Consider the following 23,373-nt stretch of genomic DNA (forward strand, 5'->3'; position numbering starts at 1 on the left):
AACTCCTTTATTTACCTGACTTTCAAGGATAGTGTGAACGCTGCAAAAGAACCTTCATTCCTATGATTACTCGAAAGTAAACAGGTATTGCATAACTGAAAAAATTATTAAACACTGTTTACTCTAACTTGTATTTACAACAAAGTATTTTATATTAATTCCAGCAAGAATTAATATATTTTCTCATTGTTACTTTGCAATTTCATACTTACTTCGCTAATAGCGCGCTCAGCAGCGTCCATCTTATCAAACGTAACAAAGCCTCGGCTGTAAGGAAAGAAAAATTAAAGTAGTTCTTGTTCATATCTAATTACATTACAGTTAGTTATGTATGTCACTGTTAGGAGTATGAATGTCTTCATTAGCAGAATACAAATAACGATAAGTACACCCTACTAGTTAACTATATTTTTTACCTATAGATATACAGTAAGTAAAGAAATAAACAATTTGTCCCAGCACAAGAAAAACTAAGAATTATTTTTGGCGACGAGCGACTTACTTTCTCGCGCCATTTCTTGAAAACTAAACATAAGAATTTAGCCTCAATCATCCCGTTCCGTTCACCTGGATGTCACCATCTGACCAATTTTAGAGTTGAACAAAAATTTAAGTTTTATAGTTAACTAGGTGAAATGTCCGTTCTCCGTACAGGAAGAACAGGTTCTGGAACGTATTTGAACATTTCCTCCGTTAGGATACGCATGGAGGATGAATTTGGACTTAACGAGATCGGGGTTTCATCTGTGATTCCGAAAACTATGGATTGGATACTAATGTTGGTAGTTCTCGATTATTTTTATATGTCAACCCCCTCCACCTTGCCGAAAATGTGCTAAAAGCCTAAACTAGGCCAGGATCCATTCATGTACTAAAAATCTCAAAATCAGTGCAGCGGTCTAGAAAAAATTAAAAATGAAATAAAATTTTTGAGTTTTACGTCCCACAGTTATGCCGGTTAGGCTAAAGGAGACGGTGATGATGAGAGATGAATGAAATGGTGGAATGAAACGGGAGAACCCCGAGAAAACCCACGCACACGGTGTTTGTCCACCACAAAGTTCACTTGGCGGGAGCAGGGTTTGAACCCGGGACCCCAAGCACCTAGAAGGAATTAAATGTCAAACATAGTTACATCTTGCAAATATATATATATATATTACATTTTGAGCTATATCTCATTACCATATGGGTCATTCCACGTCAGTTCAATCAAGGCTTTTAACCTACTATCTCAGATTTGGATGAAATTTGGTAGTGTTATAAAGCTTTATATGCTGATTACAGGTGTGTAAATTTTATTTCAATAGTATCAGTGGTTCAGAAGTTATTGCATTTCAAAAAAGGGAAGAAAATTCATTTTTAACAGTCGCAACACGATATTTCCCCGTTTTGGAAGAACACTAAAACAATCATATTTCGGTTTCTATTAATGCCAGAAACATGATTCTTTCTTTATTCCGATTGTCTTTAAGTTGTTTACCATTAAAAACATGAAAATTTTCCTTAGAGCTGATAGAAAATTTATAGAATCATTTGAAAGGTAACATTTTGAGAAAAAAAAAAAAAAAAAACTAGAACGTCATATTGTAAACTTCAAACCTTTATTTCTCAAAATTCCCATCAGGGATTTTAATGAATTTGTTTTTGTTTGAAAGCTTATTACATCTAGTTTCACATATACAAAAATTGTGATGGGTCATCCAAGCACTGAGGAGATATCCCAGTCAGTGTTGCCGAAATAAACATTTTTCAATAACTGCCATACGATTTAACATATCCATCCCAAAATTGGTATAAGTACTCTTCGGTATCCTAGAAACACGTCTGTGAGCATTACCACTCCTTCCAAGCAACCCAGTTATCAGGATTACCAACCAATTTCAGGGTTGCCTGTCACAGCGTTAGACGTACCTGTGCACACACTGCATTATTACGTGCGACATTACAAATATACGAAATCGTGTGGACCAAATACCACAATTTAATTACTGAACTACCAATTTCGTATATTCACTCTGCTCTCATTTCCAAACAATAGCGAAATTCGTCTTTTTCTTTCTTTCTTTAAAAATGTCCATAACACTAGAAAAAATACTACATGGTTCAACGCTTTAAATCTTCCCGAAAGTCAGAGTTAGTGAATGTATTTGAAGATCTTCCAAATCTTGCTTATCCCGCATAACCTAGGGCGTATCAGCTAGTATATCTTTAACAAGTAGTCTTATGCTGCTGTTCTAATGTAGTATAGTTATTGTTTGAATTAAGGAAACTATTGTATCTCAATGTGATTCGACCAACTAATGATAACTATTCAACACAAAAGTTACTGCATTCTTTCAGATGATATGGAACATGACGTACCAACAGTCTTTCAAACACAGAAACTGGCAATGTCGGATTTAAAACAAAATTTTCCTCGCGTAACAAAAGTAGAATATTTCACTGATGGGTGTGGAGCCCAATATAAAAACTGCAAAGCCTTCTTTCTTAAATTTACTTCCACGTAAGTGATTTCCATGATATGGTGGCAAAATGGTTTCTTTTTTGCTACCAGCCTTGGAAAGTCCCCATGCGATGGAATTGGTGGGGCTTTTAACCAGGTTGTGACAAAAGTAAGTCTTCAGAGACCATTGTCTGATCAAATAAATACATGTGCCCTTATGTTTCATTTCTGTGAAAAAAACATCATTAGCACCATGTTTTTCTTTGTGTATAAAGAAGAAATAGCTGTTGTTCGTGCCACACTTCAACAAAGATTTCTGAGAGCAGAAAGTATTCCGGGAACACGTGCAATGCATTGTTTTGAAAAAAACTGGTCCATTAAGATTGAAGCGAAGCGTACAAGTTTTGATAAAGATTTCAGTTAGTGAATAGTGATGAAGGTGATGCATCAGTAAATTTCCTACTTCCCCATGGTCCACCTCCCTAATTTTATTGGGCTGAAAATGATACCTGTTGTGTTCCGTTTACTCACATCTTATGTAACAACTGCTACTGGCAGAACATACCAGTTATCTCCAAAGTCTCTGCAAGTAGTTACTTCAGTTTACACAAAGCACCTGATGTTATCTAATTACAGCAAAACCAAATATTTATTTTATGTGCCATAACATGTAGGCCTATAATACTATCAAGCTTTATTATATTTGCTTCTTTGGTACTTATTCTGATTAACATTTAAAAATGCTAATGCTCATTTAGTGTTCAGATTATTGTATTTTTTCCATTACCTATAAATTTTCGAAACTCCCTATTTCTCCCCCATGCTTGGACGGCTCATCACACTTTTTGTATAGTGAAAATAGATGTAATAAAGTTACTGCAAAATGTGGCACAGGTACGTCTAACGCTGACAGGCAACCCTGGTAACTGGGTTGCTTGGGAGGAATGGTAATGCTTCCAGGCGTATTTCCAGGATACCGAACAGTACTTATATCAATATATATATATATATATATATATATATATATATATATATATATATATATATATATATATATATATATATATATATGTATATATATATTATTTTATTTTTTTATTTTTTTTATTTATTTATTTATTTATTTTTTTTTTTTGGAAGGGGGTATGTTAAATCGTATGAAAGTTATTGGAAAAAGTTTGAATTTCTCAATCAGTTGGGGGGATATTTCCTCAGTACTTGGATGGCCCATCACAATTTTTGTATAGTGCAAATAGATGTAGTAAGGTTACTGCAAAATGTGGCACAGATATATCTAACGCTGTGACAGGCAACCCTGACAACTGGGTTGCTTGGAAGGAGTGGCAATGCTCACATACGTATTTCTAGGATACCGAAGAGTACTTATACTAATTTTGGAGTGGATATGTTAAATCGTATGGAAGTTATTGGAAAATGTTTATTTCGCAATCAGTTGGCAACATTGACTGGGATATCTCCTCAGTGCTTGGATGGCCCATCACAATTTTTGTATATGTGAAACTAGATGTAAGCTTTCAAAAAACAAATTCATTAAAACCATGATGGAAATTTTGAGAAATAAAGGTTTGAAGTTTACAATATGACGTACTAGTTTTTTTTCTTTCTTTCGCAAAATGTTACCTTTCAAATGATTCTATAAATTTTCTATCAGCTCTAAGGAAAGTTTTCTTGTGTTTAATGGTAAACAACTGAAAGACAATCCAAATAAAGAAAGAATTATGTTACTGGCATTAATAGGAACCGAAATATGATTGTAATGAAATGAAATGAAATCTGTGAGTTTTACGTCCCACGATTATGCCGGTTAGGCTAAAGGAGACGGTGATTATGAGAAATGAATGAAAAGGTGGAATGAAGAAAGTGGGAGGAAACGGGAGAACCCCGAGAAAACCCACGCACACGGTGTAAGAAATATGATTGTTTTAATGATCTTCCAAAACGGGGAAATATCGTGTTGCGACTGCTAAAAATGGATTTTCTTCTCATTTTTGAAATGCAATAACTTCTGAACCACTGACGTTATTACAATAAAATTTACACACTTGTAATCAGCATATAAAGTTTTACAACACTACCAAATTTCATCCAAATCTGAGATTGAGGGTTAAATTTCCCCAAAATTTTGGTTGAATTGACTTAGAATGACCCATATGTCGTCCATACTGGTATTAATTCTATAACCTGTCATCCTGCTAGTGTCATAACGATTTATTTATTTACATATTTCTGGGCATTGTCGGCATCTACGTATGTTTTTATGCCTGTCACGTATCAATTTCGTGCAGGTTGTAGAAATGACAATCAGTCAAGGTCCGGCCGCTCCAGCATAACATATTCTGAGACCATACGACACACTATTAAGAAAAATACATCCAACAGCATACGAAGATTGTCAAATTAACTCGGCATGTTTCAGTCCAAAACAGTGAGTCACCTTCACGAAATCAGAAAAACCATCAGGACCTGCCGGATTGTGTCACGCGAGTCAACACCAGCTCAGGTCCAGAGAAGAGTAGATGTGTTCCGCCAACTGCTGCAAAATTCGCGTGATGAGCATTTCCTGAAACTGACTGTCACATGCGACGAAATACTGGCCATTTCTTGAAATCTGAATATGGAAAAAAGTGGTTGCGCAAGAGCCAACTGCAATAATCGGTCGTCAAACAGGATTGCTTCGACCATAAGTCATCCTCTTTGTGTGATGGAATTTGGACGGGTAATTTCGAGTTCATTCCTAACGGTCGTACCTCAATGCCCACCTTTATTCCGAAAAGAGTTAGAGTGGATTGTATGCTGCACTATGCCAAAAATTTCCTGCATTAGTGAACTTAAAGCGCACCCCGCTGTGACATACTAACGCAAAACCACACTCGGCTCAAAAAACACAACAAAAATACAGGAACTTTACTACATCGAACTGATGCCACGCCCGGCATGTAATCCTTATTTTGCCCCTTTGTATTGCTACCTGTTTGTTTCCATAGCGCACCTCCTGACATCACGATGCTTCACTAATCAGGGGAAGTGGTAACAGCAGTGACTGACTTCTATGCCTCTAAGGACACGATGTGTTATCGACGTGGAATGAGAAACTGGAAAGAAAATGATTGCAAACAATCCAACACGACGGGTAACTTCGAAATTACCCAGCTCTCATTGTAAAAAGTACAGATTGCAAAGACTTATTATTCACTCTTGTAATCGTACTTAAGACTGGACACTTACTTTATTACAGAGGCTAGTAGTGTGATAAGTCTGGCATTGCTTGATTTCTCATCAATAATAATAATAATAATAATAATAATAATAATAATAATAATAATAATAATAATAATAATAATAATAATAATAATAATAATAATAATATAATAATAATAATAATAATAATAATAATAATAATAATAATACCATACTATGTTTTAAAAATTGAAGATATTTCTAGTCAAGTAAGAAAGCTCTCAGGGACCCAACTTACAAATGACTCAGTTCCCCACAAACCATTCAGAAGGGAACCTGGAAGGCTTTTATGAGACACTACTGAGTTCAATAACAAAGAAAGTAATTGCGTAAAGATTATCATAGGAGATTTGAACGCGAAAACTGGAGAACGTCAAATGGAAAATCAAAAGGAAAGTTTAGATACGACGAACGTAGAAACTGGAAACCTTTTCACAGAATTTATTTTCATGTACATCATGAATTCCATCTTAAAATTCCCGTAATGAAAAAGGCTCACAGAAAATGGACAGCCTATGCTTATGCCGAAGGAGATAGATGATAAGAATGTACGTGGATTATTTATGGAAGAATTGATAGGAAAAATCTGGGACGAAACGGAAGAACCCCACTAAAATATACAGATACAATGCTGTCCATCGTATGCTTAAATAACTTGAGATTGAACAAGGAAATCGCACCAGTAGTGAACACTTTTAACACTGAACCATCCAATTCCCTTATCTTTTGATTGACACCCAATAAAAATTGTTAGTTTGTATTAACATATATAACTAAAAAATTAACACGATCTATTTAGATATCATTGACTACTGTTCTTAGAATAAACGCCGTACATTTAATACTGTTAAAAGATTATTACCCTGACTGTGAGCAAGTTGTAAAATATTCCCTTACTTTAAACGATCTACATAATTTATATGGTTTACCCAACATTGTTAGGGTCGTCAAGTCTAGGAGGCTTAGATGGGCGGGTCATGTAGCTAGAATGGAAGAAAGTAGAGACGCTTTCAAAGTCTTGACTGGAAGACCAATCGGAAAACGACCATTAGGAAGACCTAGGCGCAGATGGGAGGACAATATTAAGATGGATCTCGCAGAGATTTTAATACAGAGTAGAAACTGGATGCAATTAGCTAAGGATAGAAGTCAGTGGAGAGCTTATGTGAACGCGGCATTGAACCTCCGGGTTCCATAGGCCATAGAGTTAGTTAGTTAGTTAGTTAGTTAGTTACTTTAAACGATCAAACTCATAGATTTCTTTACTTTGAAGACCTGTAAATGTAAGAGTATTCTAAGGAAGAATACTACCACGGAGGAATATGCTAATCCAGAAGCCTTAAATTTTGTATTATTAATGTTTGTATTCTTACGATAATCTGTGTTTTTCGTTCTTTCTTTCTCAAAAGTATGTCCTCTCTGAATCTACGACTGAGTCGTTCCAATTATCATTATAATCATCATAAATTTCTGTTTCCAGCATTCTACCACGTCTAGATATGCGCGAGGCGTTTTCAACGAAGTCTTTCCCTTCATTACTCTTCTTTCTAGACCTTTTCCTATTTTATTCTTCTTTCCAAATGCTTTCATGCTTCACAAATGTATCTGCTCTTTGCCATCCTTATGGCTGTTTTCCTGTTATTTTTATGTGTATTAATTTACGTAAGCATTCTCTTCTTTCTTTCTATATGTCCATAGTGTCTTTTCCTTCTCGTACTCCTTTCTATGTAAGTGTTTTTCTGATCATTTCATTTGTTATTCGAACTTTACTTGTCTTTTCTAGAATTCTTCTTCAGATTCTCATTTTCATTAGCCGCATCACTCTCTTTTCGCTATTTCTACATTTCCACCGTAGATTATTATGGGTACGAAGGACGCGTTGTATAATAGCATTTTTAGTCTTCCTAGGTTTGTTTAGATCTCATACCAGACGTTTCACACTTTGGTAAAATCTTCCTTACTGTTATCTCCCAGAATTCTCTCTCTCATTCGACCGTCATTCATTCTATTGTCTTCAACGGTTTTGGTCATAGTTTTACTTGTTTGCCCTGTTTTGTTGGTTTGAAACTAAACGAAAACATTTCATCGCACTTTAGAAATACAACACTTACTGAAAGCATATATGAAAAAAAATATATATCCTCAGCAAGTTTCAACACCAGAGGACTGATTTAGTGCCTACTGGTGAATAATATGTCGACGCATATGTACTTTTACTACACGATTCATAAGTTAGAAGATTACTCAAATCGTCAAGCTAATAATTATTTTTTTCTTCATTTATACACAACTATCTTTTTCCACCAATAAGAAAATTCTTCAAGGAACGTGGATTCCTCTGGAAACAGTTGACAATAACTGCCTATTCTCTAGATTTATATTTAAATTGTTTTCAGTACTTGAAAAGAGCCCCCATAGGGATTTGAAACAGTACTAAATAAAAATAATTGCACTTGGACTTAGGCGGCTGCTTTTTCTCAAACAGCATAATAAATGTTCTGTCACGCAAACAATGTCATATGCTTTCTTTCGATCTTTGAATAGTATGACTAATTGTAGGTGCTATAAGGTACTCCCATGCGCAAAAAAAATTGCGCGTATACTGTAACTCAAGATTTTTCGCATTTATTCCATTTTCCTTACGTTTATGGGTAAAATTCAGTTATTAGTATGTGGAGATAATAGAAAGCAATTCATCTAAGGAGATATTTCCAAAAAATATAATAAAATAATAAAAATATAAGCAAAAAACAAAATTATGCTCGGTTTTGTGTATACTGGCAACGATGATTTCTAGGGATTTTTTCAGTAGCAGATCACAATTGCGGAGGGAATTCAGTAGGGGAATCGAGAAGTTGGATCAAGAAATGGATAGTGGACTAAAATGTTGCATTTATTGGTTAAAACCTAGTGTGTAGATTGCCTGTCAAATATAAATTAGCTTCTGTAACTAAGATGTCGTACGAAAATATAGAATTAAACAGAAAAACTCTTATCTTAAGGTTCGAAGCGATACGCACCATGGTTATGAAGATAATTTCTTTAAAAAAGGAGCCAACACAACGTAGCCTCCGTGGTTAGGTGGATAGAGTGGCGGAGTCGTAGTTATTTTATTATTTTGACACCACATCGAATCCCATCCCATCCTTTTTTTTTTTTTTTTTTTTTACAAAACATTATAGGAAGTGTTTAATTTTGATGTTAATAAGAACCGAAACAATATAATAAGGAAATAATTTATTGGTAGTATCCTTTAATCGACGTATTTATTCAGTATTAGAATACGTGTACTATTGGAAACAGTTATTGTTTTCAGTTTATAGTCTTGCATGTTACTTCCCGTTCTTGAACAGCAGACAACTCACTTCGGGTTTGTGTGTCAGGAAGAACATACGCGACCTTGACAGTCTGCCGTCTTACCCCTTGTTACATCGACCTGATGTTAAATGATCGTTTATGTGTGTGTGTGTGTGTGTGCTTGTTTTTTGCTTTTTAGAGTATTGACTTTCTCTCTCTCTCTCTCTCTCTTTTTTTTCATATCCACAAGTGCAAGAATGCTTTCGTTGAACGTAACTAAATTATACAGATCTATGTATACGGAACACGAATATTTCCAAATATAGAATGAATATGAACGATAATCATACCATATTTCTACATTATATAGTAGCGTGAAAAACTGATATTAAAATGATATAACAAACAGGCATAAGCTTTTTTTTCTAGCATGGCAACTCATTAAACGTAACTCATTAAATTTTGGGAATTACAAATTATCACCTTACGTGTCGTTGTATTCCTATTCTTTTTCACGTTCAAGCGACGAAAGAAGAAATTGTAGTAATAGTGATAAAAATCGAATTCGAGATTTCAATGAATTCAAGTTTCACGCCCCCACATATCGAAAAAGTAATTTTGATGTCTGTCCATCTGTTCGTTTGTTGGTTCGTCACGCTTTTACATGCATTCAAATAGAGGCCATACTGTTCAACGTATCTGGACCTAAGTCTAGACATGAAGTTTTTATAACACTTTATCGTTTCGAATTCTATTCTCCGACACATAAAAATAAGGGTAGTTTCCTGAAGGATGAAAATTTAAAATAATTAAATTGTTTCAAAAATAGCTGTAAAGATTTTGCTTATTTTTTTTTACAAATATAGTTTGAATCATTGCTCTGAAAAAATACGTAAGGTGTAATTTACTGTATGGGATGCGTTTTTTCGAACAATTTTCTCAATCACATTTTATAAATAAATGTATCATTAATAATCTAACAATATGACACAACTCGTTCGTCCTGTAAACATTCAGAAGGGTAGTTTAGCCTACTCTTCGACGATTTTCCCATTAGCGCCTGACCCAATTTTGTTCATATTTCATAAATAAATGTCACATAAATAACCTAACGATACGGCATAATTCCATCATCCTAAAAAGCTAGAAGTGGTATAATACTTTTCGGAGTAAGATTTACCCTACGATTTTGTGGAGAACGACTCAGGCAATTTTGTTCGTATTTCATAAATAGCATAACTCGTTTGTCCTGAAAAGATACACAAGGGATATTTTATTCTTGGGGATGACTTTTTTGACGATTTCTCAGAAAGTACTCAGACGCTTTTGCTCATAGTTCACATGCAATTTCCTTAATAATTCTAATATATGGCATAAGTTATTTCTAACAGAAATATGACCAATGGGTACTTTACTTTTGGACATAAGTTGCTTCGAACAAAGTTTTCCAAAACACATTATTTTATTCGCATTTCCCAAATAAATGTTTCAGTAATAGCTGCAGCCTAACACGAGTCAGTTTAAGAAATTCGAGCGAGAAAATTCAGTGCGTTTCATCCGTACCCATTCTTAAATATATTTTTAAATGTTACACCTAATCACAATTTTCCTAACAAAATCGAAACTTCTATTTAAATGTGCCTTGTAGTTGCCAAATGGTTCAAGTCCATTGGTTCTGGATTTGATTCCCGGTGAGGGCTAGTGTATTTTTATCCAACGTTAAGGTACAGGTAATAAGTAGGTGCAAAGAGAAAAGTGTTGAAACAAGCCTAACCAACCTAATAAATAATACAAAGAAATAATACAATATTACGAAATTATAGAAGAAACGTTGTTAATATTAGATATTTGCGTGTGAGATTGTCCAACCGATGACTGTCAACTCCAAAGGTAAGAAAGTGAAACATCCAATATTTTTTTTTTTACCAGGTTAATCAGTGGTCTCTAGGTAAACCTATCCTACTAGGAAGTGATTGAGATACCAAAAAATGTTGTAATCGCTGGGAGACATGTTAGGAGAATACATTGGGTGAGAGACTTTAATTCATGAATAATCTGCACCTTCGTTGGTGTATTGAAGTGCGTAGGTGGTGTGTGTTTGCACATCGGGTTCCTTTGTTGTTAGTCCCAGCTTTCTAGACCGGATGCAGTTATTCCCGGTAGAAAATACAAAATATATATATATACATTTCTATTACTATTAAAGTAAATAATTACACTCATTCCCTCAATGTGATACTTGTTTGTTTAATTGTATACAGAGAGCTGATCCGTGGAAAAATCGTTCATAATAAATAAAATAAACTCGACAAATATTCTTGTAAATAATAGGTAAAAGTTTGCGTCACACTGTTCATTTTGCTGGGCACGTCAGTGTGCCACGTTATCCGGTTGTGGCACACTGGAATATAGGGTATGGCTTTCTAATTTTTCCCAACTATTTTAACTGCTTCAATTGAAATGGATTTATAATAATAAGAGAGTGAATTTAGTCTTCTTACCCTTCGATTTAGAAATAAGGTCCGCTAGAATTGTATATATAAAAATAATAATACTCAGAATTTTATAGAGTGGTTTGTTTTATTCGAAATGACATACTTCCTGCAACTGTTTGGGTTGGAATTATTTGAAATCAAATCTTTAAGTTTTACGACCCACGGTTATACCGGCTAGGCTAAAGGACACGGTGATGATAAGAAATGAATGCAATGGTGGAATGAAAAAAGTGGGAGAAAACGGAAGAACCCCGAGAAAACCTATGCACATGGTGTTTCTCCACCACAAAATTCATTTGGTGCGAGCTGGGGTCGAACCAAGATCCCATGCACCAAAGGTGAACGCTTTATCACTGAGCCACCGCGGCCCCTCTGAAATTATTTATAGGAGAGAGTGACTACTTTTATGAAAACTTGATATCGAACACATTTGTTTAAAAATACCAGCTTTTTGTGAAATATTGCTTAATATTCAGGAAAACCTAAGTCAATAAAATAATAATAATAATAATAATAATAATAATAATAATAATAATAATAATAGTTATTATTATTATTATTATTATTATTATTATTATTATTATTATTATTATTATTATCTTAAATTAAAAACTCTCTGGACTTAGTGCATTGGCACAATTCCACGAATCAAAAAGATTGTGTTTACTTATCATATAAGTGTAGAAGGACTTAATCCCTGTTGCTTTCAATATAAAAAGAAAGTGTCCAACTGTCAAATGATATGCTACATAAAATGCCCTATGCAACATAATGTAGTATAGAGTCATCATTCCAGGTTGTCTAAAGAACACTTTCGTTTTAGCAAGAAAGGAAGAAAATAGAAAATACTGAGTTTTAACCTAGTAGAAAGTTTGCAGATTTAAGGGAAAATGCACAGAGTTGTTGAATATAAAATGTAGTTCGGATTAATGGAGTAAGACACCGTAAATATTTTATTGTTTGAAATATACTTGGAGTGACCAAGCCATTACATATGGAAATATCGAAAGAGATACGTTAATGGTGTTAGTTGCAAACTTTTTTAGAAATGAAAAAAATTAAGGAAATCTCTAAAACTCTGATATCACAGATCCAAATTGACTGACTGTTAAGTAAAACTGCTAAATCTGAGTAAAGCAAAAAAAAAAAAAAAAAGTATTAGTGACCTGTGTTAGTTTCAGACATATCATTCTCATATCAAAACTACGATAGAAGTAAATTATGAATAGAGGTGAATTCACAGTTCTGGAATACCAACAAATGATTTTGCTAGATGCAACTTTTCAGAAAACTTTTTTATAAGGCTTTAGATTTATTATTATTATTATTATTATTATTATTATTATTATTATTATTATTATTATTATTATTATTATTATTATTTTGTTTATTTATTAGCTTCCCCATGCCGTAAACGTCGCCAACTCCTAGTGGCTCACTTGCCGGTAAATGGCGATCGTCGATATAGCGACGCGTCGAAGGATTGCCGCTAACGTGCCACTAGTGGAAGGGATTCGTCGAGTCGAAGCAGATATCTAGAATCGGGGGTATTGAAGTTACCACAACGTAAGAACGAGGACTTTATTTTGGTCCGCGCTCGTTTGATTTGTCACGGAGAATCGTAAAGGGACCAACATGAACTATCGCCAGTCATGTGCATGCGGTTATTATTATATATTATTTTTCCCTGACGAATTGTTATTATAAGGACAATATTTGAGCTCCGGGGGTCAAGAGTAACTCCTGCCTTTACATCATGAAGTGAAAAATCTTGAGGTGGGTGCGTATAATTGTTTGAATTTAGTTGGCAACTATCGCCGATCACTAGCAAGTGAATATGGGAGAACTATGAAAAAAGTAAATAGACGCTTGTCATTTTGTTATAAAATTACATGACGAGTGCATTTGATTTGATTCCGAACAGTTGTCTTCAAATATACACGGTTAAAGAAGCACTCTGATTAGAAATATTAAAAAGACTTCAACGATTTATCACTCTACAAGCTGTGTCTTCATAATCGCCTCCGTGACGAATTCGGAAGAACACGCAATTAGCAACCCTAAGGTTGATGGTTCACGCCCAGCTCAGGGCACTTTCGTTTTATTTTTTAAAAAATGTTTTTAGATTCATCTTGATGCAAAGAAATTACGCATATAGGCGATTTAACGTGTTTTAGGGGAATAATTTTGTGGTTCGTTGGCGTTCCGTCGCTTCTCTGCCGGTGGTGGTATAATTTTCAAAACGGAAGTGGGACCAATTTTTGGCTGCGGGACCGCCAATTTTTGGGGACATCTCACTAGTCGCCTATCGGTGGTCCACCGACGCTTACGGCATGGGATTGTCCCCTCACGAGTGAGGCAGATTGTAATCGACCAAGAGTGTTTTGGAAAAATGGGAAACATCTTCCGACTTCGACTTCTGAACAATCCGTTTAGGATCAAGTCGAATCAAGGCTGCGCCACGGGAAGGTAGAACAAGTGAGGCAATCGTTCCAAGCACAACGCTAGACAGCTTCCGTCTCATTCACGACTTAGACTCTTCAGGAAAAGTAACAAGTTTATTACTTGTAATGTATTCTTTGAGTCAAAGTATTTTGCAATAAACCATCGTTTTGTAAGATATTTTTACGATTGTATACTATTAATTTCGAAAATTGTACTCATAATATAATTTCCCATCATGGATTTGAAAAAAATCAAAGTTGGAGCAAAGAAAGATCTCCGATCCACATGTCTCTTCATGTTTGATATGGAAGTCTCATCTTCATTATTGACCCTTAATTTATTTTAGTCCTAGGCAACGCGAATCGACGGGATGGCTCTAAGTGAAAACATTCATTTAGATGGTTAAGTAATCAGGAAATTCCTGCTGTTATTTCACGAAACACAACAGATCTTGAGAAAAAAAAAAAAAAAAAAATTGCTTACCAGGGAGAGGGAGTAAATCATCTGCTTACGTTTGCTTAACTAGGAAGAAGGCAAGGGCGCCGATCCTGCGGGGCCGAGCCCGCTCAAAGCTCATGTAGGCCTCCTTTGTATTTATGAATATACAATATTTGGCATTATTTGAGTGTAATTTGTCTTAAAATCCTCATATATATATCTTCTGAGTTTGAATGCCCCCCCCCCCCCTCCAAATTTAAAGAGAAATTGGCGTCCTTGGAAGTTCTAGTGAAATGAATAAAAATGTGATAACGTAATACTTGAACAACTCTATCTAATGGAGGAAAGTAAATTAGTATTCAACACTTCTTTCAGTTTTAAGCATTTCAAAGATTCTCGTAATTTAGTAGCGTCCCGGATTTGCATTTTTGAAGTACGGGAACTTTATCTATACCTTAACGTGGGAATCGGTTTCGGACCATGCACTTAAGCCTGTTTGCCATAAGAGGCACAAGGAGTTTTTCTTTCGATTTCCTCAGGAATATTGTGAATGGTATAACTTTTAAAACTATGTTTAAAAAAGAATACACATCGACATAATAAGATGATAATCTGATACCTAGGAAATATATTGAATTGTTTTTAATTTGTTCTCACGCTTCCAAATCAGTACTTATGCTTTTTTTTATTCAGCCTTTTAATATAAGCATTTTAGACTATTGTCTGTTCTAGGACGATACAATTCTAGTTCATGTATATGCTAGCTTTGGAAATACAGTAGAGTTTCGCTTATCCGACATAAACAGGCAGGCAGAACGCTGGATAATATGGATGTCTTAAGAAAAGAGCTATTAAAAGTAAAACTTATGATATAATTTTACATATTACGCATCTAATAATAATGTTTTATAACAAATAACTGCACTGCACTGAATCAGGGACGTATCCAGCGTGAGGGCCTGACAGCTGTCTCTCTCCGAAACTCAAGCACTTTTTAATAAACTTGCCTTTACCCTTTTGAGGTTCTTTTATATCTGTTTACTAGTAGTCAGTGTCCAAACTTTGGGCAATGTGCTGTTGTCTTGTTATAATTCTAAGAACATACCATAATGCCATTATACCAGGTGCAGTGGCGTATTTAGGGGGATGGCTTCCGGGCTTAAGCCCCCCACGAAATCTTACTTAGTATAGTAAAGTAAATGAAATCTTGCAGAATTTTCACATTTCCAGGCAAAAAGCCCCCCTCCCGAAAGTTAGCAAAGCCCCTCCCGAAACAAAATCGTAAATACGCCACTGACCAGGTGGAATTAAAGAACAGTTTTAAATAGGATTAACATTTCGTTTCCGTTCTGTTTTTAACTTTAATATATTAGAACGATACACTCCATGTCTTCTTGCTATTTTTGTTATGTGATATACGTAGCAGACAGTTTTCTTTAGTTACATTTCTCTCGAAAATATGTTTCATTTTGTTTGTGCTATAATGCAGTTTCCAAAATAAACCGGTTTATAAATGAAAAGTAGGAAAAAGTTAAGAGAGGTACAGAACTGTTGCATTATTATTATTATTATTATTATTATTATTATTATTATTATTATTATTATTATTGATATTTAAAAACATTAGAATTACGTGCTTACGAGGATTCGTGTTGGGTCCCCTCCGAATAGAAAACCTGGATACGTGTCTGCACTGAATGATAGACGTATGAGTCAAGGTGTAGACGGGCGCGCTAGGCGATAGACTCCACAGCATGAAAAATAGATTAAGACCACAACTTGCAGATCTTCTTGCCGATTGGTGCTATTTGCAATGATATATCGGATCATATGGTATGTGGAACAAAGGATGGTCGGATAAGCGAGACCATGGTGTATTGGTGTTTCACGCACCTAAACCTGTAAAATGTTTGTATAAACAATTATCTTTCACTCCCTAGCTAAATTTGTGGGTATGATCACACACCTTGCCTCATAAAGTATAGTCTTATAAAGAAAAACATATTTTTTTTTAGCTAAAAGCTAAAGGGAAGTCAACTTCAGTAATTTACTTTAGGTTTTTTTTTTTTTTTTTTTTTAATGGCAAACTAGTCTATTTCATCACGATAAATCACGTTTGATATTAAGATGTCTTTTTCTGTCCGTATATATCCTTCACACTTCGTTGGAGACAAAATTGTTTTTTCCCCAAGAAACCAGGATGAGAGAAACTATACAACAGCATGAACAGAAAACAATAGCTATTAACAATAGTTCTCTAATCCTCGATAAATACGTCATTACAGCAAAATATCAGTAAGTTGTCCTTATTATATTGCTTCGGTTCTTATTAACATGAAAATTATAATGTTTTGTAAAAAAAAAAAAAAGAAAGAAAGAAAGAAAAGAAAAAAGAAAGAAAAGAAAAAAAGAAAGAAAAGAAAAAAAGAAAGAAAAGAAAAAGAAATGGGATGGGATGGGATGGGATTCGATGTGGTGTCAAAATTATAAAATAACTACGAGTCCGCCACTCTACCCACCGAACCACGGAGGCTACATGGTGTTAGCTCCTTTTTTTAAAGAAATAATCTTCATAACCATGGTCCGTATCGCTTCGAACCTTAAGATAAGAGTTTTTCTGTTTAATTCTATATTTTCGTACGACATCTTAGTTACAGAAGCTAATTTATATTTGGCAGGCAATCTACACACTAGGTTTTAACCAATAAATGCAACATTTTAGTCCACTATCCATTTCTTGATCCAACTTCTCGATTCCCCTACTGAATTCCCTCCGCAATTGTGATCTGCTACTGAAAAAATCCCTAGAAATCATCGTTGCCAGTATACACAAAACCGAGCATAATTTTGTTTTTTGCTTATATTTTTATTATTTTATTATATTTTTTGGAAATATCTCCTTAGATGAATTGCTTTCTATTATCTCCACATACTAATAACTGAATTTTACCCATAAACGTAAGGAAAATGGAATAAATGCGAAAAATCTTGAGTTACAGTATACGCCCAATTTTTTTTGCGCACGGGAGTACATATTATTAAAATTAAAATCTTATCTTGTACCCGAACCGGCATTCAATTTTCACTACATTTCGGCCCTCTCTGTACCATGTACGTGCTCACATTTTATGGGTACGTGCACATGACCCAGAGTGCGCAAAAATACTCGTATAATGTAAAGTACCAGTAGGGATACAATATAAAATATCAATAAGATTTATTGTTACCTTTTTCTCCTACAGTCGTGTTGTTCTTTGCACGTCTTCGGTTCGACTTGTCTCGGATATGTTGTAAAATTAAATCGATCTAAGAATACAGCACGTTCTTTCTGTTCCTTGTATCTTCCTCTGTATGTTCTTTCTGTTACTTGTATCTTATCGGCAAATTTTTCAGTTTAATGATTAATCAAATATACGCTCATACTTACTTTTTTTCGATTTCCATTGAAACATGGACGATGTTGCCAAACGTGTGGAATGCCTTCTTCAAAAAGTCTTCAGTGATGTTATATCCAGAAACAAATATAGTGTGCCCTTGGCGAGGTTTATCTGGTCGAGATTCTCGACCTTCTGTCAGACCTCGTTCTTCCCTGTCTCGCGCAGATACAAAACTATCATACAGGTTCTGAAATAACAAGAAAACATGCTCATAAATTCAGAATCTAACTCCATATTATTATTATTACTACAAAGTAGATACAAAATATTTCCAGAACTGGCACAATTTTTTGAAATTGTGCCTGGACAAGAATAATGGCTTCGAAAATAGGTGAGTCTAGCATGTCAGAAGGTAAATGGTGTATAGTAAGAACAGTCTGACTGAAGTACGAAAGCCGACGACGGAGTTTACAATGTATTTGAAGGCAATAACAACTCATATCTACTGATAGAGGCTATAGGGTACCTGTCATAAGAAAAGTGACTTACCTTGCGCCCCTATGTTTGTTTTTCGCGCTTAATGCCGTCGCCTCGTGTGAAAGCCCGAGACAATAACCACTGGAAATCCAACTCGAGACCACCCACAAACAGAAGTTATATAGAATTCATTCTCCTGATCTATTAAATTTTATCCATGCCCATATTTAATTTGTGTTACCTTTCTACCATTCATTTAAATCTGTATTGTAATGACTTTGATAGAGTCAATAATGGATCGAGATTTACCCCTTCACCAACTTATAACAAAATTTGTTAAATACAAAACGTCGTCTTTGATTACAAAGTGTAGAATAGTGTCTATCTTGTTATTATCCAAATGAGAGGAAATGGGTGTTTGCACGGTGCCTCTTCTCTGAAGGCAGTCTCCAAGGCACTTGCCGATTCTGGTAAGTCTTGAAGGTTAGCCCCCTCAGCTCAAGGCAGCTTCGCGAGGCTTGGTTGTAGAAAGGACCCCTAGTCCAGTGCGACCTCGGGAAGGATAGGTGTACCTCTAGTCCAGTGCGACCTCGGGAAAGATAGGTGTACCCCTAGTCCAGTGCGACCTCAGGGCGGTGTAGGTGATTTGATCAGTTGGACGACTGATGCTGAGTCCCTCGGTGGTCCGCCTTTTATCTGTTCTCTTCGGGCCCTTCCGTGAGGTCCGTCTTCTTTCGGCGATCCTCGATGTCTTTCGTGTCGGTTTCTTGTCTGCTAAGTTGTTTATAATCAATAGCACGTGTTGAGTTGACACGTGCTTTTGTCGTGATGTGGGGATCCTTACAATATTCAAAAACATCATCTCTCGCGCTAGTTGACAATTTCGTTGTGAAAAAGGAATATATGAACAAAGGAAAACAAATCTCATTTTAAGAAGAAACTATCATACATACGAGATAGATATCAAATCAATTACCGCTATGCAGTTAGTTTCTAGAAATTGCTCATTTAGAAAAAAAAAAAAAAGTGTTAAAGCTGTCACTTCTTTTCTCCATAGAGTTCAAACTACTATGAAGAAACTTAGTTACTTGCATAATGTAGAAGTTGATCTCACTTAACAATTGTTTTAGTACTTCATAAGAAAGCTATATCCATTATCCAAGAGTAACCGCGAAAAAGTCATACTTTCCCAAATCAGTCCAGGTAATTCAAATAACTCTCCTAAAGCTAGTTTTCCTACATGAGCTCACTTCTTACCTTTTTTTCCTGATTACCTCCTTTCTCTTACGGATAATCTAGGATTTTAACCTTAGTTTCCTTTATTTAAGTGAAGACAAGTTTTAGTTTACCGTCCCACGGATATGCCCTTTAGGCTAAAGGAGGCGGATGATTGATGAAAGTAAATAATAAAATTCATAATAATAATTGATTATGAATTTTTTTTCATACATTAAAAGCACACGCGGTAGCCACTAGACCAGAGTGGAGGGACTTCCTTTATTTAAGTTGGTAGCTTACTTTTATAGTGTAATAAAAAGCTATGAATATATTATTATTATTTGAGTTTAACATATTACATTTATGCTCCGGGCCTAAAGGAGATGGTGATGAGAATAATAATGAAGGATGAAAAAAGTGGGAGAAAACGAGAAAATCCATACGAGAAAACGTACACACACAGTGTTTGTCCATCATAAAGTCCACTTGGGCTTGGATTCGGATAGAGCCAGGGACCTCACGCACCAGAGAAACTTATTAACATTCTGGTAGAATAACGAAATGGACAAGCTCACACAAAAGCCATAGATTAGGACGATGCATTAGGATACCCAACTATATAGATCAATTTTTGCCTTCGATCTCTCACTAACATCCATGTAAGAATGTGGTGAAACTCCTGTGGATTTTTATATGCAATATAAAAGTTATTAAACGTAACATATTAATTTTGGACATACCTACAAATACAGGCCTATGGAATATAGTTTAAAGATAATACTGGAACTGTACTTAAACAGTTAAAAAAAACTCATCCAGAAGCAAACTTTAGTCTTTATTATTATTATTATTATTTTATTAACTTAAGACATCAACAATTATTACCATTTATTTATTTATACATATTTCTGGGCATTGCCGGCATCTACGGCCCTAAGCCCGTCACGTATGAGGGGTGACGTTCCTCGACTAATACACTATTCGAGGAAGGGGAAAAGGAAGTGGCTGGACCTGTATGTGGTCACGAAAAGTAGCACTCCCTTCCAGAGACTAGGGGCTCATTCCACGTCAAATCACCCAGAAAAAATCCGAAATGTCACCAACCGATTCAGATTTTAATGGAATTTTATGAGGCATGATTATCGTTTTATATATTTTAAGCATCAAATTCCTCGACAGAATTAATGACGACAACAGATTTTAAAATGAATAATAACACAAATTATCTGCATTTAATCGACCTTTAATTTCTTCGTGAATATAGTTTTCGTCTGTTAAAATTGATCCCAGATATTTGAAAGTATCCAGTTTATCAAAAGTATTATTCGATATTTTAACGCATCCATCATTTGGCGTATTACGATCCCGATGAACTTCCATGTATTTAGTTTTCTTTGCATTTCTTTCTATTGTTCTCCTATCATCCCCTATTAAATTTACATCATCAGCATACGCCATAACCTGGTGAACACCATTCAACTCTAGGCCCTGGTTGCTATCTTTGATTTTCCTTATAGTGTATTCTAGGACAAAGTTGAATAATGGCGACAACGCATCTCCTTTCTTCAGGCCATTCTCAACGTGAAAGCTCGTGAACAACAATTTTCCTACTCGGACTTTGCTATGGGATTCATTTAAACATATCTTAATTAATCTAATTAGCTTTTTCACGAGCCATAGACATCTAAAGGTCATCAAAGGTTTTCCCTCCGAAGTTTAATTTCACCGCAAATTAGATTTTGCCAATGTAGCAAATTCAGACCTTACAGTAAAAGTTCTTTTGTCGAGGCCGTTCAAACTACCCGACTCCTTTGCCATTTGAAATGTTCAAGTTTACCCATGTACCCGTATTTGGGAGGTCTGGGGTGAAACTTTTATAGCACAAAATTTCAACTCCTTAAAATAATGACGTACGTGTTTTTGTGTTTTCTCATATTCGCAGTCGTTTCCAAGATACACAGGTGGCAACTGACTTTATGGACACCTTGTATATATTATAGTTATACAGGGTCTCTATCGGTCGCGAAAGTCAACAAGAGGAAAACGGTCATGAAAGTCAAGAAAAAGTCACGAAATTTAGCTTTTCGGTCACGAGTTTTAAAATGGTATGCAAATATAAGTACAGACTGGAAAAATTTGTTCTATAAAACGCCAAAATTCACCATTAAAAATGTCTGTGGTCGGCTTTAGACGCTACCAAATCACAAGCAACGCACTCATGCATGTAAATTCGGAGTAATTTGCACTCAAATTCGCTCATGAAAATATTACTAAATTTTACGGTTCGGTTAAGAAAAGGTCACGAAATTTCATTTTGGAATTTTAGTAGACACCTTGTTATAGAAGTATACGTCATTGAGGAAAATAGTACCTTTTAGTCCCCTTTTCGTCTTATTTTTAGTACATTTTCCCTCCCTTTACTGCTATATAGAAATGCCCCTAAAAATCCTAACCCTGATGGTAATAATAATAATAATAATAATAATAATAATAATAATAATAATAATAATAATAATAATAATAATAATAATAATAATAATATACGAAGAAGAAGAATGAATGAAACTCCTAATTGAAAATTAATTTTCCAATCTCAATTACAAGGAAATAATCAAAAATCAACAAAGTACTGAGACTCTCATCTTGATTGCAACACTTAAAAATGATTACCATATTTTCAAAATATAGAAGAAAAACTCTCCATACAACACATAAAACAAACCTTGACACGCGGTCTATTTTCCGTTTCCTGTTCTTCCGGATGTGTAGCAGAGAAAGGCTGATAACCACTGACTGTTCTCTCAGTCCCTGACAATTTTCTTTCCAGCCCTCGAGGTCTCTTGAATCCCACTTGCTCTGTCTTCCTTGGAGCTTTCGGAATGGCTGGGATAGCGCCGGACTTTAATAACTTCTTGGCTACTTCCCTAGCATCTCTTGCTTCCGCTGGTCGCTTCTGAGGAACAGTTCTTTCTGGCTCTGGACGGGGTGCCTTTAATGCTTGCAGTGCCTTCTTCTACAAAAATAAATAAAAATAATATAAAACGGCATATGAACGTAGTGTATATTCATATAAGCTATATACATGATTTCTTCCTCCCTTTCAAGTTTGCATCTAGCCTGACTATAATTTGTGCAGGTGCAAACGGAATACTTTCTCGGAAATACACAAAAAGTAGGAAATCTTACAGTTCCAATGTTTACTAATGGACACTATGAGACAAATATTTATAAACTTCGATTACTAACCATGTATCCATGAAAAGACAATCTTTCTTGTTAAATGATTTCAGCAATCTCTGCTACTTTCTTCAGTAATTTCATGAACTGCTATGCTATACTCACCAATTGTTATGTATCCTCTCATCCTGTCACTATCTGGGAAGAGGACAACGACATTCTTTTGAAAACGTAGACGAAAAACAATTTGCGAAATGAGAATGAATTATGAAGCATCGAATTTGATCTCCAGAATTTTCTACGTAGTGCAATAGTAAGAAGTATCCATGTGCATAAGACATGCAATATGCGTTAAAATCCCCCCCTCCCCCATACACAGTCATAGATAAAGTACAAGGGCACTACACATGCAGATATAAAGTACAGGTACGTTCTTTTTTATTTTCGTATCAGTCGATAAGTAAATAGAAGTCGCTTTGTTACCCCCTTTGTAAGTTCGTACATAATCAATGAATAATCCCTAAAAGTATGAGCGCCCTGCTTCTTCGGGAACTGATGCAGTTTCATGTACACTATCTTTTTTTTTTTTTTTTTTTTTTGTAAATTTTGGAAAATGTGGTGTACCTGAACCTGAATTGCACACACATTTACATTAAGTTCAATTTCAATCGTATTCCAATTGCCAAGTAACATCTAATAACGATCATGTACAAGGGCACATTAACAATTTATTGGCATTGAAAGA

General features: G+C 35.1%; 1 protein-coding gene across 1 annotated transcript in view; it reads right to left on the reverse strand.

The window, feature by feature from the left end:
- Nelf-E (negative elongation factor E) overlaps positions 1-23,373 on the reverse strand; it is a 42,881-nt gene that overhangs the window by 19,178 nt on the left and 330 nt on the right. The window contains exons 2-4 of the mRNA XM_081758944.1: positions 22,174-22,464; positions 17,807-18,003; positions 213-267 (exon numbers count right to left, since the gene is read on the reverse strand). Of these exons, the coding sequence (XP_081615070.1) occupies positions 213-267; positions 17,807-18,003; positions 22,174-22,464 (543 nt within the window). The remainder of the gene's footprint in view (positions 1-212; positions 268-17,806; positions 18,004-22,173; positions 22,465-23,373) is intronic.

This window comes from Thermobia domestica, chromosome 5 (genome assembly GCF_964235325.1).
Source record: "Thermobia domestica chromosome 5, izTheDome1.hap1.1, whole genome shotgun sequence".
Lineage (NCBI taxonomy): Eukaryota > Metazoa > Arthropoda > Insecta > Zygentoma > Lepismatidae > Thermobia > Thermobia domestica.